This window comes from Montipora capricornis, chromosome 13 (assembly GCF_036669925.1).
Source record: "Montipora capricornis isolate CH-2021 chromosome 13, ASM3666992v2, whole genome shotgun sequence".
In the NCBI taxonomy this organism is placed as follows: domain Eukaryota; kingdom Metazoa; phylum Cnidaria; class Anthozoa; order Scleractinia; family Acroporidae; genus Montipora; species Montipora capricornis.
Window position 1 is genome coordinate 34,981,342 of NC_090895.1, and position 14,387 is coordinate 34,995,728.

At 40.1% G+C, this 14,387-nt stretch overlaps 1 protein-coding gene across 1 annotated transcript in view; it reads left to right on the forward strand.

The window, feature by feature from the left end:
• The window catches only part of LOC138028920 (lysosomal dipeptide transporter MFSD1-like), a 29,802-nt gene extending 22,017 nt beyond the window's left edge, over nucleotides 1-7,785 (forward strand). Inside the window, exons 13-18 of the mRNA XM_068876562.1 lie at nucleotides 268-365; nucleotides 1,785-1,897; nucleotides 2,900-2,947; nucleotides 4,285-4,348; nucleotides 4,768-4,879; nucleotides 5,797-7,785. Of these exons, the coding sequence (XP_068732663.1) occupies nucleotides 268-365; nucleotides 1,785-1,897; nucleotides 2,900-2,947; nucleotides 4,285-4,348; nucleotides 4,768-4,879; nucleotides 5,797-5,859 (498 nt within the window). The 3' untranslated portion in view covers nucleotides 5,860-7,785. The remainder of the gene's footprint in view (nucleotides 1-267; nucleotides 366-1,784; nucleotides 1,898-2,899; nucleotides 2,948-4,284; nucleotides 4,349-4,767; nucleotides 4,880-5,796) is intronic.
• Nucleotides 7,786-14,387: the final 6,602 nt, after the last annotated feature.

A 14,387-nucleotide genomic window follows, 5' to 3' on the forward strand; every position in this document is an offset into this window, starting at 1 on the left:
GATAATCTCAATGTCAATTTGAAGTAATTTAATTTGAAGTTATTGAATTTGAATAAAGTATTATTGTTTTACTTCAGCATCTTTATCTTTTGGGATCCTTATCAGATCTTCAGTGAAGTTCTAAGATCCTGTGAGGCGTAATGAGGGTTTAAAGTTTCATATGCACTTCACTATTTAAAACCCTCTTACAGATCTTCTCAGGTAGTTTGGATGTTTGGATGGCTTCTCATATAACTGTGTAACAATCAGTTCTTAATTTCTACTTAGAGTATAATGGGCGTGGCCTATTCAATGTTGGCATGTGCTCTTTGGCCTTTAGTTGCTTTGGTTGTTCCAGAAAACCAATTGGGAACTGCTTATGGATTGTAAGTGAATTTTTGTGTAAGTCCAATTAAAGATTTGCAGATAACAATGCTCATATGAAAGCCATCACAATTTAACTTGTAACGTTCAGGCATGTTAAAATCTATCAGTCAGCGATACGCAGTGAGTGGCCATCACTCCATTTTAGTATGCATGCAGTCTCTGGCAAAGTAACTACTTTGCTTTTCTCTGCTGGCATAAACATTTACCAGTAACCAAGGAACAGCATTTTGATAATTTGAAGCTATGACAGGTTAAAAAACAATCACCCTTATTAAGTAGCTTGTTGCCCCTTGTTTTTTAAGCCATTGTACAATAAGTAGCTTATTGCCTTCCTCTTTAAAAAGTGTATTTAGAGGGTTTCACAATTTCTCCTTTGATTTTGAAAGAAACAGACTGTACCCTTGACCTATTGTTTTATTCGTTTTCTCAGTTGAATCTATGCATCATTATGTAAGTGTATGTGGCAAAATTATGGAATTTAGACAAATGAGCAGTAACTACACTGTAGTTAGTCATTGGAGTTGTTCTATTTTGCTGCTATTTTGCCCCCGTGTTGGACTTCATCACCACTCTATTATTCTTGGTCAACAAAGGAATAGGGCCATAGATTAAGCCATTGACTATTGAACTGCCCTCTATTGATGAGTAAAATCATCTGGCATTAGACAGTCTGAGTAAAATCTGTCAACTTCCAGTCCCAGGGGTCAATGGGTTATGGAACATGTGCATGGATTTTGACCAAATGAAAACGAAATTTTTCCCAAAAATATGTGACAAACTCGCTAAATAAGTTTGTTCACTCCAGCCCTTTTAATGCATTCATGCCTGAAGTGTCTCCCTTTGACGGGTAAAATCGGTTGTCATTAGACAGAGTTAGATCCATAAGGCTCGTTCTCAGGAGGAAAGGGTTTACTGTGCAAATCTAGAATAATTTATGTTAGTATAAACACACAGGTGATTATACAAAATCGCGCGGTCTCATTGGCTCGCTATCTCGGATTATCAGCCGTTAATCACCTGGACGGACAAAATGGCTGCCAGTAGTCGTTTTGCCACTGTAAGTGAAGATGATTTCGCGTTGAAATGTTTTTTTTTTTTTTGTCTTTGTTGAAATAATTACCTGTGTATTTATACTAAAACAATATTCACCGATAATCACTTCGCCTTCGGCGAATAATTGTTAATAAAGTTGTTTTATCAATATTTTATAGCATTTTGCTTAAACCTCAAAGTAATGGTTTATTCACGTGTTTAGTTTGGGTCTTGTTAGATTGAGTTAGAAAATACAAATAAATGGCCATGGACCTCTGGGGTTACAAGCCTTTTCAATTGAAACTCTTAGCTTTGGCAAATTGTACCCAGTGATGATTTTAACCATGTAACATGCTATTGTATTTTTCATTGCATTTTCGTTTCAGCATGCAGTCAATTCAAAACCTTGGTCTAGCCGTCATATCTCAAGTGGCAGGAATCATTGTTGATAAAGAAGGATACTTAGTATTGGAAGTGTTTTTCTGTGCTTGGCTTTGCAGTGAGTGTTCTTTGATAAATTGAATCATAAAGCAGTTGTAATGCACTTGGATAAGGTTAACATCGAAGAGCAGATGAATGAAGGGGTAGTTTCTAAAGAAACTGTGGTGCTGCGTCGGTGGGGAAGTAGTATACAAAAATTTGGTTTTATCAACGGAGTTGATAATGTAAATTGGCTACCGTACAGAGATTCTAAAAGCTGACGTTTCGAGCGTTAGCCCTTCGTCAGAGCGAATGCAATTTGGATTCGCTCTGACGAAGGGGTAACGCTCGAAACGTCAGCTTTTAGAATCTCTGTACGGTGGCCAATTTACATTATCAACTCCGTTGATAAAACCAAATTTTTGTATATAACATCGAAGAGCAGTTGTCCATCTTTTGTGGCCAAGGCACTATTGAAAAATTATTTGCACTTGAATTGCAATGCAGTTATCAATAAGCAATAATAAGATAATAGATAATGCGCCGATCAAATCGAAACTTCAACATCCCCCCACTCCCCTCCCCCTTCCTGGACAAACCACGGGCATTTGACTATCGTCTGTGCCCGGGGAGTGGGGAATTTGACCATTGCCTACGTGGGGTGGGGAAAATTGAACCGGAAGTGTCAAGTTTCAAATAATTGTTTTTTTTCGGGTGCCAAAGTCGCTAACAGCTATAAAACATGTGTTTGGAAGAGATGGAAGAGTTTAAAGGAAGAGATGTAGCATTTGTGAGTGATTGGCTTACAAAAAAGGCCTTCAAAAGGTCTTTATTAAAGACGGCAGGAGCGGACGACAATTGTTCTTTAATAGGGTATGACAGAGAAAAGCTTCAAATCCACGATAAGGTAGGGCATTTGAACACCATTTTGGCCCGAGGGGGCAGGAATTTGAATGATCCAATCTTCAAAAGTTCAATAATGTCTGGTCTCCAGCCCTAAATTAACAAACACCATGATTTAGGCTGTCAGGTGAGACTACCTTCAAAAAGTTTTCTGCTTTTTTTTCTTTCTTTGTTACAGTTGCATTGATTGCAAGCATATTGTTGTATTTAGTTGATGCTTCCAAAGGTATTGCCTCCATACTTGTTACGATTTTTCTTTTAATACTTTAAACTTACGGTAATAAGGCTCAAAAGGGTTTTCCGAGGGGTTTTCCACATTTAGCAGTGGGTGACCAATGGTAAAAGATTGAAACACTGTCAATCCTATCAGAAGTGCGACATAATGGCCGTTTTTATACTAGAGACGCATAATCCGTCCAGACGAATTATGCGTCTCTCGTGTTATCCGTCTAGTGTAAAGACGGGACGAACTATATGAGACGCATAATTCGTCTTGGACGAACTTGGGCAAACATTTTTTCTGCGTCTGTTAAATTCGTCTAGTATAAAGACGGGCACTACACGCATAATGCGTCTGGACGAACTTTCCAGTTTAGTGCGTCTTCGAAGACGAACTAAAATAAATTCTTCGTCCAGACGCATAATGCGTCTTGTGGCCGTCTTTATACTAGACGAATTTAACAGACGCAGAGAAAATGTTTGCCCAAGTTCGTCCCAGACGAATTATGCGTCTCTAGTATAAAAACGGCCAATGACGTCTGGGAAAAACTTTTGTGTGTGGCAAGGGTGTCTACAAAGCTGTCCCACCATTAAACCATTGACCCCTAGGAGTGAGACTTAACAGATTTTTACTGTAACGCCAGACGATTTTACTTGTCCAATGAGGGTGTCCTATGGCGTGTGAAATGCCGATGTCTACCTACAAAAGACCCTTAAATTCGGTACCTAAATAAATTTGATAAATTTAGAATCTGTCTCTGAATGATTAATGATTAATGCTTTGTTTATAGTGGAAGTGCACTTAGCTATCAAGCTAGTTTACAGGCACTCCACTGTTAACAAGGTGAAAGTAACAATTCAAACTTAAGGGAAACATTATTAAGAACCCCAACTGGCAGGAGGCAACCAGTTGGTTATTTACAAAGCGTGGTGGAGTTGAATCCGGGACAACCAGAAACAAATCCAAGCCAGAGGTTAGAACGGGATTTGAACCCGGAGCAGCGGCATGCAAACCCAACGCTCTAACCACTGGACCACACTGCCTCCTCCTGAAAAGTCTCGATTTTTAGGTACATGTCAAATAATAACTTGTTTCCTCTTACCATTTAAACTGCTGAATGGGCAACTGTTGCAAAAAGATCTGTTCCATAATTTCGTTCCCATTCCCATATGCATTGCCACAGAGAAAGTGGTTGTAAAGAGCACTAATCATTAGGGGCATTTCTTTGAATTACCGGTACTTTTTATCTATTCACGGTGAATGGCCCCAATGCCAAGTGCAATGAAAATTGTTTGTATTTGTGGTTGCTTTGGTATCGCTTTAAAAGAAGGTGTAATTCACAGGATCAGGCCTTAACCTGTCCACTTTCGAGAGGAAGCAGTTAGCAGCTGAGGGAAGAGTTACTCTGTAAGTATCCTTAGGATTTGGTGTAAACAACTCCTTTGGGTGATTAATCAGAGGCACCAAGAAAAACACTACAAGTTATGGAAAGGTTTCGTGCCTCAGCTAAGCCTACACACAATCAGCTCCACCCCATCCTGCCTCCTCCTTCTTCTTCTTCTTCTTCTTCTTCTTCTTCTTCTTCTTCTTCTTCTTCTTCTTCTTCTTCTTCTTCTTCTTCTTCTTCTTCTTCTTCGTCTTCTTCTTCTTCTTCTTCTTCTTCTTCTTCTTCTTCTTCTTCTTCTTCTTCTTCTTCTTCTTCTTCTTCTTTTTCTTCTTCTTCTTCTTCTTCTTCTTCTTCTTCTTCACCTGTTTGCGGCCTCATGGTCTCACTTAAACTACAGGAGGTGGATTTGACTGAGGCTGGATCTTTCCTTCTTTTTCAGAGTATCTTCTGAAGAGGAAACACTTCATAAACGAGACTATGGAGCCAGCCCAATAATTCCTCGATCAGCTGCTCAGCTGCGGCTGCGCTTTTTATCACGTGTGGGACAGCAGGTGAGTTACCCTCATACAAATTATGCAATACAGGACTGAGAGGGGAAGGGCTAGCAAGTTTGTATGGACCATTGGTATCCCTAACCTTATTTCCAGGGAAATGGGACTCCTTGGTTTGCATCAGGGATCAACCTGTATGTTGCCAGTTCCACTGGAGGATAGTGTTGGCTCTGGAGTCCAATATCTAATAGCCCACTTTCGATATATTATAATTCAGTCCTAAACAAAAGGCATCATCTCTAGGCTCTGGGGAATAAACTCATACAAATCCTTATATTTATTCCCCAGTGCCTCGAGATGATATCTCAGTTTTGTTTCGGACTGAATTTTAATCTATCGAAATCGGTCTTCTTCTGGGGACTGATCACTGTGTATTCACCTTTAGTAAATTTTCAGCTCCGACTATAGCATTTCTAGCTTTTTGAATGGCTAAAAAACTCCGACTATGAGGCAATAGTCGAAGTTTTACGTCATATGGAAAATAGTGCGCCAAGATGCTCTTTCCGGACGCTTTGTAAAATTGTGGAAATAAAAATCGGCGCAAAACCCGGTTTGAGAATTTACTAAAACAATTATTCCATTCGCCCTTGTTGGATATGAAGTGATTATAACCAACTCGCGCTACGCGCTCGTTGGTTATTTTATCACTTCATATCCAACTCGGGCTCATGGAATAATTGTTATATAGGGCCTGTTTCCCGTTCCACTATATAAGTGTAACCTAAGCTCTTGCAGCAACGTTGGTGGCACTTTAGTCGATCAAGATAATAGTGAGTTTTCCTTGAGGCTTAAAAGTAGTCCTTTATAGTTGTGTCATGTTTGAGTGTCCTGTGATGAACTTTGCATCAGACCAGCGGTATGGTGTTACGAAACTGTTACTTTACTTTATTTCACTGTTTTTGTTCTTTTTCCTACAGTACTTTCAGTTGCCTGAGACTTACAGAGCATCTGCGTTGGCCTACCCACATGTACTCAAATGATTCGCTCAATCATGGGTTCCTTCTGAAGATCCAAACTCATCTTGGAATTCTCCATTCATTCTCAAACTGCAAACGATAATTGTGTGCAGTGACTCATGTGATGGTGGAAGAAACCTGTTTCCTCCCTTTTACATGGGGTGGCTTTTTCAAGGTTGATGCTAATTTACGGAGCGCTTTGGTTAATGATTGGTTAAGCATTGCCCAGCCTTTTTTCTTTGACCAATCAGATTCAAAGGAACCGGTAAAGCAAACAGCGACTGGCTTGCCCGTATTTTCCCGCGGTTGGCGCTGCTGCCGATATTTGCTTTGAACCATTACAACCTGATCAGATTTGCCTTTTTTATACTAGAGACACATAATTCGTCCACACAGATTATACGTCTGTCATTTTAGTTGTCTAATGTGAAGACGGGACGAACGCATTATCTGTCCTGGGCGAAATTGGGCGAAGATTTTGTCTGTTTAGTTCAATACAATACAATGCAATACAATACAATACAATACAATACAATACAATATTTGTTTATTTCCACCATTCTCAAATCTCTGAGAACTACTGGTAGGGTCAGACAATGCACTCACAAACATACAAATATACGTGTACTTATATAAATATAAAGACATAAATATAGTATAGTAGCAATATACTATAAAGATGGGCACTAGGCGCATTATATGTCTAGACGAATTATCCGCTGTAATCCGTCTTGGAAGAAGTACTAAATGATATAGTTTCGTGAAGACGTACAATTCCTCTTGTTGCCGTCTTTATACGAGACGAACTAGACGGACAGTGTGTCTCCAGTATAAAAAGGGCAATTGTAAGTGACAAGTATGTAATTGAGCTCGGGCAAATACTTTAGAATTCTTGCCTGAATGTGACTGTTGTTTAATGTGTCATTTCACAATAGACGTGAAACTACCAGTTATTCATATTTACTAAATTAATGAAGTTTTGATAAACTACTTTACCAGCAAAAACACAGTATGCCTTTTTGTATTGTTTTTTTAAATATTTTTCTTTGAGGAAAAGGGTTAAATAGGGTTTATTTTATTGATACAAGTGTTAAGGCCTGGCCAAACGCTCGCAACATTTCAACGCAACATCTTGCAACATGGTTGGGCACAACATGTTGCGTACGTTTGGCCACCCTGTTGCGATATGTTGCGTTCGTTTGGCCAGTCCTTTCAACACATGTCGTAACATCATGTGACATTAGGGAGCTTTACCAAACGAGGACGACGACGGCTACGAGGACTTCATTTAAAAATCCGAGTTCGCGTTATTCATATCACTAAGAAGCTATTTCATGTCGTTTCGCGTTAAAAATGTGTAGTAACTGTCGAGAAATTGTACTGGTATGAGTGGGTTGGAAGCGTTGAGAGAGAACTGAAAATTCCAAGTCATGTGCTAACGTCCTCCACAGAACCTTGAATTTGGTCATTTCACGTCATTTAGGAGATGATGCCAAAGAAATGTACCAAAATGTAAAACGCACGTGGAGAGCGTGCAGAGCCATTGTTTTTGCTCACTAAACCTATTGTTTTGTAGCGTCGTCGTTGCCGTCGGTGTCGTCGTTTCGTAAGCTCCCTAATGTTGCAAGATGTTGCTTTGAAATGTCGAGCGTTATCTTCCCCACCCCCCTTGTTAGCTTGTAACTTCGTTCCCAGGATCTCCCGTCCAATCTTCAAAGACCCACGTATGTTTTTTGTTTTGCCCGTAATTTTCCCCCAAATGCAGTACTCTGGAAGATTGACTGGAGTGTTCTGTTAGCAAATAGCTTGAAACAAGGGTCCTGGGTAATGGACTCTTGGTTGAGACAGGTAGTTAGGTGTTAGGCTGTATGAGGTGGTTTTCTGTCTTGCTTCGTGCGAAATGCAAGTGGGGCAGTGGGGAAAGCTTAATTAAAAACTCATTGTTCTTTTTGTTTGTTGGTTTGTTTGCTTTTTGAACGAGAAAATTGACTTGACAGTATAGAAATCAAGCCAAGCGTGTGACATTTCGAGTTTCGCCAGAAGTGCAATGAAGTCCTATTTTTAAATGAGTGGTGTTTTTGTTTTGGAGCATAAATTATTTCGATCAAACGGAGCCCACTTGCCTCAAATTGACTTTAAAACGGATAAACTTTGCGAGAGTTCGTTGGCATGTTCAAGAAAATGATATAGGTTTTTGCATGGAAAATATGTTGTGCGAATGAGAAATGCCTTACTCTCCTTATTCTATTAACCATTATTAGAAGCTTCTCTTCGCATTTTTTCAGGGAACTTTTAAGTGTTGTGGCTGAAAAAATTAAAATCCGGCTATCTTTCGAAATAATTATACTTTTGTACTGCGACATTTCTTTCTCCTTCGTCTTGCCCTCGTGAAGCCGTACCCACCCCCCCCCCCCTCCCCCTTTAGGGAAAACGCTTTTCCTCTGGACTACCCATCCCTATGCTACAGTCGTGTCATCAGCCGTAGAACGTTCTTATTTTACAGAAACATTTTAAGCAGTGGACTTAACAAGCACACATCTGCCTTTAGGTGTGTCTGAATTCAGTGGACCCCACACCTAAGCTTTCCATAACGCTAACATCACTTGTTTCATAAAAGCCCTAACCTCCAACACAGGCTTTCTTTGAAAAGAAGCAAATCTGAAAAATAATGGAAATATGATAACCCCCAACCGACCAATTTACGAGAGCTAACATTAACCCTGAGGTTAAGAGGGGATTGCGAAATCAAGCCAGACCACCTCAAATAGACAGATTTACAAGTAAGTTGATTCGTGCCTACTAATGGGCCATTTCCGAATTGCTCTTTGTTTGAGTTTCGAAGTGAGTCTTCGTGCTCAACTATTGTGAGGGAAATGAGTTTGATTTGCATAAGAATACGCAACTCATTTCCCCATTTGAATGGTTGTGCACCAAGACTCCCTTTGAAACTAAGGCATGCAGCAACTCGGAAATGGGCTATTCAAAGATATTTTTGCCCCGGTTTATGATTATACAGGAAATGTTGATCTTAACAAGTGTTATTGAAATCCAAAAAGAAAATTGGGGGTAACCACGCATTTTTTAAAGATATCAATGAATAATATTTGCAAAAATCTTTAAAATACAAAGCAATGTATGGCGTTCTATTTTCAAATTAAAGCTTAATTATCTCTCAAAAATGCATGGTTACCCCCAATTTTCTTTTTGGATACCAAGAGTACTTACTAAGATCTGCTTTCTCCGGATAGTTTTAAACCGCGCAAAAATATCACTGTATTAGTCAGCATCATCGATAGGAAACCCGAGTATCTCGAGATGCGCAGAACGTATGCGCAATAACAATAATAGGCACCGTCCTTAAAGCTATGATCAGCCGACTTCTTTCCCATATAAACCTTATAAATACGACATTCTAAAGTGAGCACTCTTATCCTGAGTTTGGACTGCATGTGACAATTTGCTTCGAACGCTCTTTTGGCTAGGGTTGTATGCGCGGTTTAATTGATACGTGGCGGCAAGTAAGTCCTCATTAGGGCTGGCGTGGTGGTAAGAGCAGTCGCCTTCTGCCAATGTGGCCCGGGTTCGATTCCGAGACCCGGCGTCATATGTGGCTTGAGTTTGTTGGTTTTCTACTCTGCACTGAGAGGTTTTTCTCCTGGTAATCCGGTTTTCCCCTCTCCTCAAAGTAACATTTGATTTGATTTGCATTAATTTGTTGATTTCAGTTTACAGTGCTCCAGCACTAGAAGACTTCTGTCACTTAAAGAAATTTCCTTTCCTTTCCTTTCCTTTCATCAGCAATCGCCTCTAAATCGAGATGTCTCGTGTTCGGATCCGACCTTCTTTAAAACAAGACGCTTCGAGTCGTTAACGTGGGATGCGTTGGTCGTCGCTCTGGTTATACCTGGAAAATAACATTAACTCTGTACTAGACTCCTAAGCAGACCTGCTTGTGGCTCGTGACGCAATCTTTCCTCCGTCATGACGAGCCATAAAAGGCTAACTCAGTACAGCGTTAGCAACACTGTTCTTGACTGTTTGGTGCGTGGGCTCTTTCTATATGTGTTCCATTTAAGCCAGTCGTTCGTCATTTTAATCTCCCTAACCACTCCAAAAACACATATGGCTATCTGCGGCCTTTCCCTACATCTAGGTGCGACGGAAAGCCGCAAGAATTTGGAACAAAAATTCATCTTCCAAATCGGCACCCTTAATCCTCACGGTATTAACGAACGCTTTTAATTTGACTAATATATTCCTATTTTTCACGTTGCCATGTTACCACCAATAGCGTAGCTCCTACACTACTATAAAAACTAGACGTAACCCACGATTCCTCGATTTGCTCTGACGAAGGGCTAACGCTGGAAACGTCCGCTTTTAGAATCCCTGTACGGTGGTCAATTTACAGTATCAACTCCGTTGATAAAACCAAATTTTTGTATACTACTTCCACACCGACGCAGCACCACAGTTTCTTTAGAAACTACCCCCTTCATTCAATTTTTTTCGTTGGTTGATTGGAGATGATTTTCAGCTGGTTTATTGACACCCCAGTAAGAGGCAGCTCCACACAAAAAATAGGATTAGCGGCATTAGCTGCTTCTTGGAATCGTCCTTGTACAATCGTTGATCAGTAGGAAAGTTATATTTTTTCAACACATTTTTTTCGTGTCAAATGCAATTTTATCAATGGACATTTACACCGTTTTGAGGCCATATTGGTTGGAGGGCAAGCACGGCAGATTCCAGGTATTTCCATATCATTTACAGAATATGAATGCTACATTATCATGAAAATACAATACACAAAGAGTCTTAAGGCCGGTACACACGAGGGAGCTTGCTCCTGAAACACGCTCCCGAAACGCGCTCCCGAAACACGCTCCCGGGTAAGGCCCCCAACCAGTACACACGAAGGACACGACGAGGAAGCTGAATGATGAAACAACCTGATTGGGGCATAGGAACTGTTGTGGATGAAAAAAATAAGCCAATTTGATTGGCCAACTGGAGACACGGCAAGCAAATTTCAGTACACACGAGAGAGCTTGCTCCTGAAACAGTCTCGTGCAACAGATTTCCCCTGGAGCTTGCTCCCTCATATCAAACCACTTTTGATATGAGGAAGCAAAACTCGGGAGCAAAAGTTTTGTTGCGCAGCATATTTTTTTGCTAGAAATCGTTGGTGCAGACGAGGGAGCTTTGCTCCGGGAGCATGTTGCAGAAGTGTGCTGCGGGAGCAAGCTCCCTCGTGTGTACCGACCTTTAATCCCGCGAGATGTGAATTGGGTACAGCATTGAGTTAACCGATTACGTAGTTCCGTTTTCCGTGGGTCTTTTGTTACACGTTACAAATGAACCATAGCAATTACATGATCACTGGTTCCAAATTCTTTCTAAGACTTACTAGTGCGGAGATTGTATACATTACTAATTAACGAGAAAAGAGATAATTTCAGGTTTTTTTTAACAATATTTCGCTTTAATCTAACCCAAAATCATTCAGATATTCAAGTTGATTTTCGTTAATTTGTTGATTTCAGTTTCAAAGTGTCCGCAATTAGTGATCCAGCGCTAGAAGACTAGACACTGAAATAAAGTTCCTTTCCTATATATGATCCATTACCCTCGCTTTCGTATTTGTCAGTATTATGATTTGCGATTATTCAAGTTCACTTGTTCACAAGTTTGTTGTTTGCAATGTTTAAATTTCCAATTACAAACTCTGTTTGATTGGCCACTCTACCTCACATTGTTAATAGTTCCTCCTTAAGTCAAAATAGATACGCCGTTTCGTTTCTGAGGAAACTAAACAAAAAAAAAAAAAAGAAGGAAAGCAAAAGGGATGCTTACGAAACACTTGCTATTGCTTGAAGGGTAACAATGCCAGCAACGGTTTTCGAAGAGATACGTGCCTGGCATCCCACGGAAAAAAGAGATGATGCATTTTAAAACTTCGAAAATGATTCCAATCGTAAAAGAAATCAATCAATCGCCGTAGAAACGAAACTAATACCTAGTTTCGAATTGTGCAGCAACGAAAGAACAGAATTAACTATGAGAGGGTGATTTGAAGTGCTATTTTCTACCCATGTAAACCATGTGAGCGTTAGCCCTACTAATGGCAATGGACTCACTCAAGGACAGAGAAAAACTCTGTCCTTGAGTGGGCCCATTTCCATTAGCAGGGCTAATGCTCACATGGTTTACATGGGTAGAGAATAGCACTTCACATCACCCTCTCATAGTCAATTCTGTTGAGATACAAGTGCTACACCGTGCCAACGTTTGCATAAACGTAACCCCTTGTACTTTAAGAAAAGAACAGAGTCGAGGTTCAGGGGAATAATTTGCATTTTCCTTTGTTTTGAACAATACAAATGCTAATTATTCCCCTGAACCCTGACTCTGTTGTTTTGTTTCTGCACAATAGGACGTTTTCAACCAACCTCTAGGGACACCAATAACAATAGAGAAATGTACGACTTCTGGTGGACGAACAGAAGAAGCCGTCAGCATGGTGGCGATGACGTCACGTGAAAACCTCCTATTCGAAACTAGCCTATTGGGAGATCATATCCTGGGTTACGACCGTAAAAAAATTATACGGAACAAAAAGGACTAAGAGTCCTTCACGTACTTCCCTTAGACAAAATGCAAAATCATTATTTTAAGATATTATCAATTTGAGCCAAAGCGATTATCGACTCTTAATATGTTTCGGCCTCCGAGAAAAAATTGCTCCAAACCGCTTCCATGCAAGAGACAAGTAGAAGTCTTTTTTGCAGATGTTCCTCATTAAGTGCAGTTTGTGTGGTAAATTTACGGAGTGAACTTGAACGTGAGCAAAATTAATTAAACCTTTATGGAAAATACACTGCGTTGATCCTCTTTTTTCCGCATTCTGTTGGGTGATTGCACGTGGTTTGAAAACTTTTTAACAGTACAGGGAAGCGTTTTTTACGTCGCTAGTACGCGCAGTTTGATATGAGGGAGCAAAACTCGGGAGCAAAGGTTTTGTTGCGCAGCATATTTTTTTGCTAGAAATCGTTGGTGCAGACGAGGGAGCTTTGCTCCGGGAGCGTGTTGCAGGAGTGTGCTGCGGGAGCAAGCTCCCTCGTGTGTACCGACCTTTAATCCCGCGAGATGTGAATTGGGTACCGCATTGAGTTAACCGATTACGAAGTTCCGTTTTCCGTGGGTGTTTTGTTACACGTGACAAATGAACCATAGCAATTACATGATCACTGGTTCCAAATTCTTTCTAAGACTTACTAGTGCGGAGATTGTTTACATTACTAATTAACGAGAAAAGAGATAATTTGAGTTTTTTTTAACAATATTTCGCTTTAATCTAACCCAAAATCATTCAGATAGTCAAGTTGATTTTCGTTAATTTGTTGATTTCAGTTTCAAAGTGTCCACAATTAGTGATCCAGCGCTAGAAGACTAGACACTGAAATAAAGGTCCTTTCCTATATATGATCCATTACCCTCACTTTCGTATTTGTCAGTATTATGGTTTGCGATTCTTCAAGTTCACTTGTTCACAAGTTTGTTGTTTGCAATGTTTAAATTTCCAATTACAAACTCTGTTTGATTGGCCACTCTACCTCACATTGTTAATAGTTCCTCCTTAAGTCAAAATAGATACGCCGTTTCGTTTCTGAGGAAACTAAACGGAAAAAAAAAAGAAGGAATGCAAAAGGGATGCTTACGAAACACTTGCTATTGCTTGAAGGGTAACCACATGATGCCAGCAACGGTTTTCGAAGAGATACGTGCCTGGCATCCCACGGAAAAAAGAGATGGTGCATTTCAAAACTTCGAAAATGATTCCAATCGTAAAAGAAATCAATCAATCGCCGCAGAAACGAAACTAATACCTAGTTTCGAATTGTGCAGCAACGAAAGAACAGAATTAACTATGAGAGGGTGATTTGAAGTGCTATTTTCTACCCATGTAAACCATGTGAGCGTTAGCCCTACTAATGGCAATGGACTCACTCAAGGACAGAGAAAAACTGTCCTTGAGTGGACCCATTTCCATTAGCAGGGCTAATGCTCACATGGTTTACATGGGTAGAAAATAGCACTTCACATCACCCTCTCATAGTCAATTCTGTTGAAATACAAGTGCTACACCGTGCTAACGTTTGCATAAACGTAACCCCTTGTACTTTAAGAAAAGAACAGAGTCGAGGTTCAGGGGAATAATTTGCATTTTCCTTTGTTTTGAACAATACAAATGCTAATTATTCCCCTGAACCTTGACTCTGTTCTTTTGTTTCTGCACAATGGGACGTTTTCAACCAACCTCTAGGGACACCAATAACAATAGAGAAATGTACGACTTCTGGTGGATGAACAAAAGAAGCCGCCAGCATGGCGGTGATGACGTCACGTGAAAACCTCTTATTCGAAACTAACCTATTGGGAGATCATATCCTGGGTTACGACCGTAAAAAAATTATACGGAACAAAAAGGACTAAGAGTCCTTCACGTACTTCCCTTAGACAAAATGCAAAATCATTATTTTAAGATATTA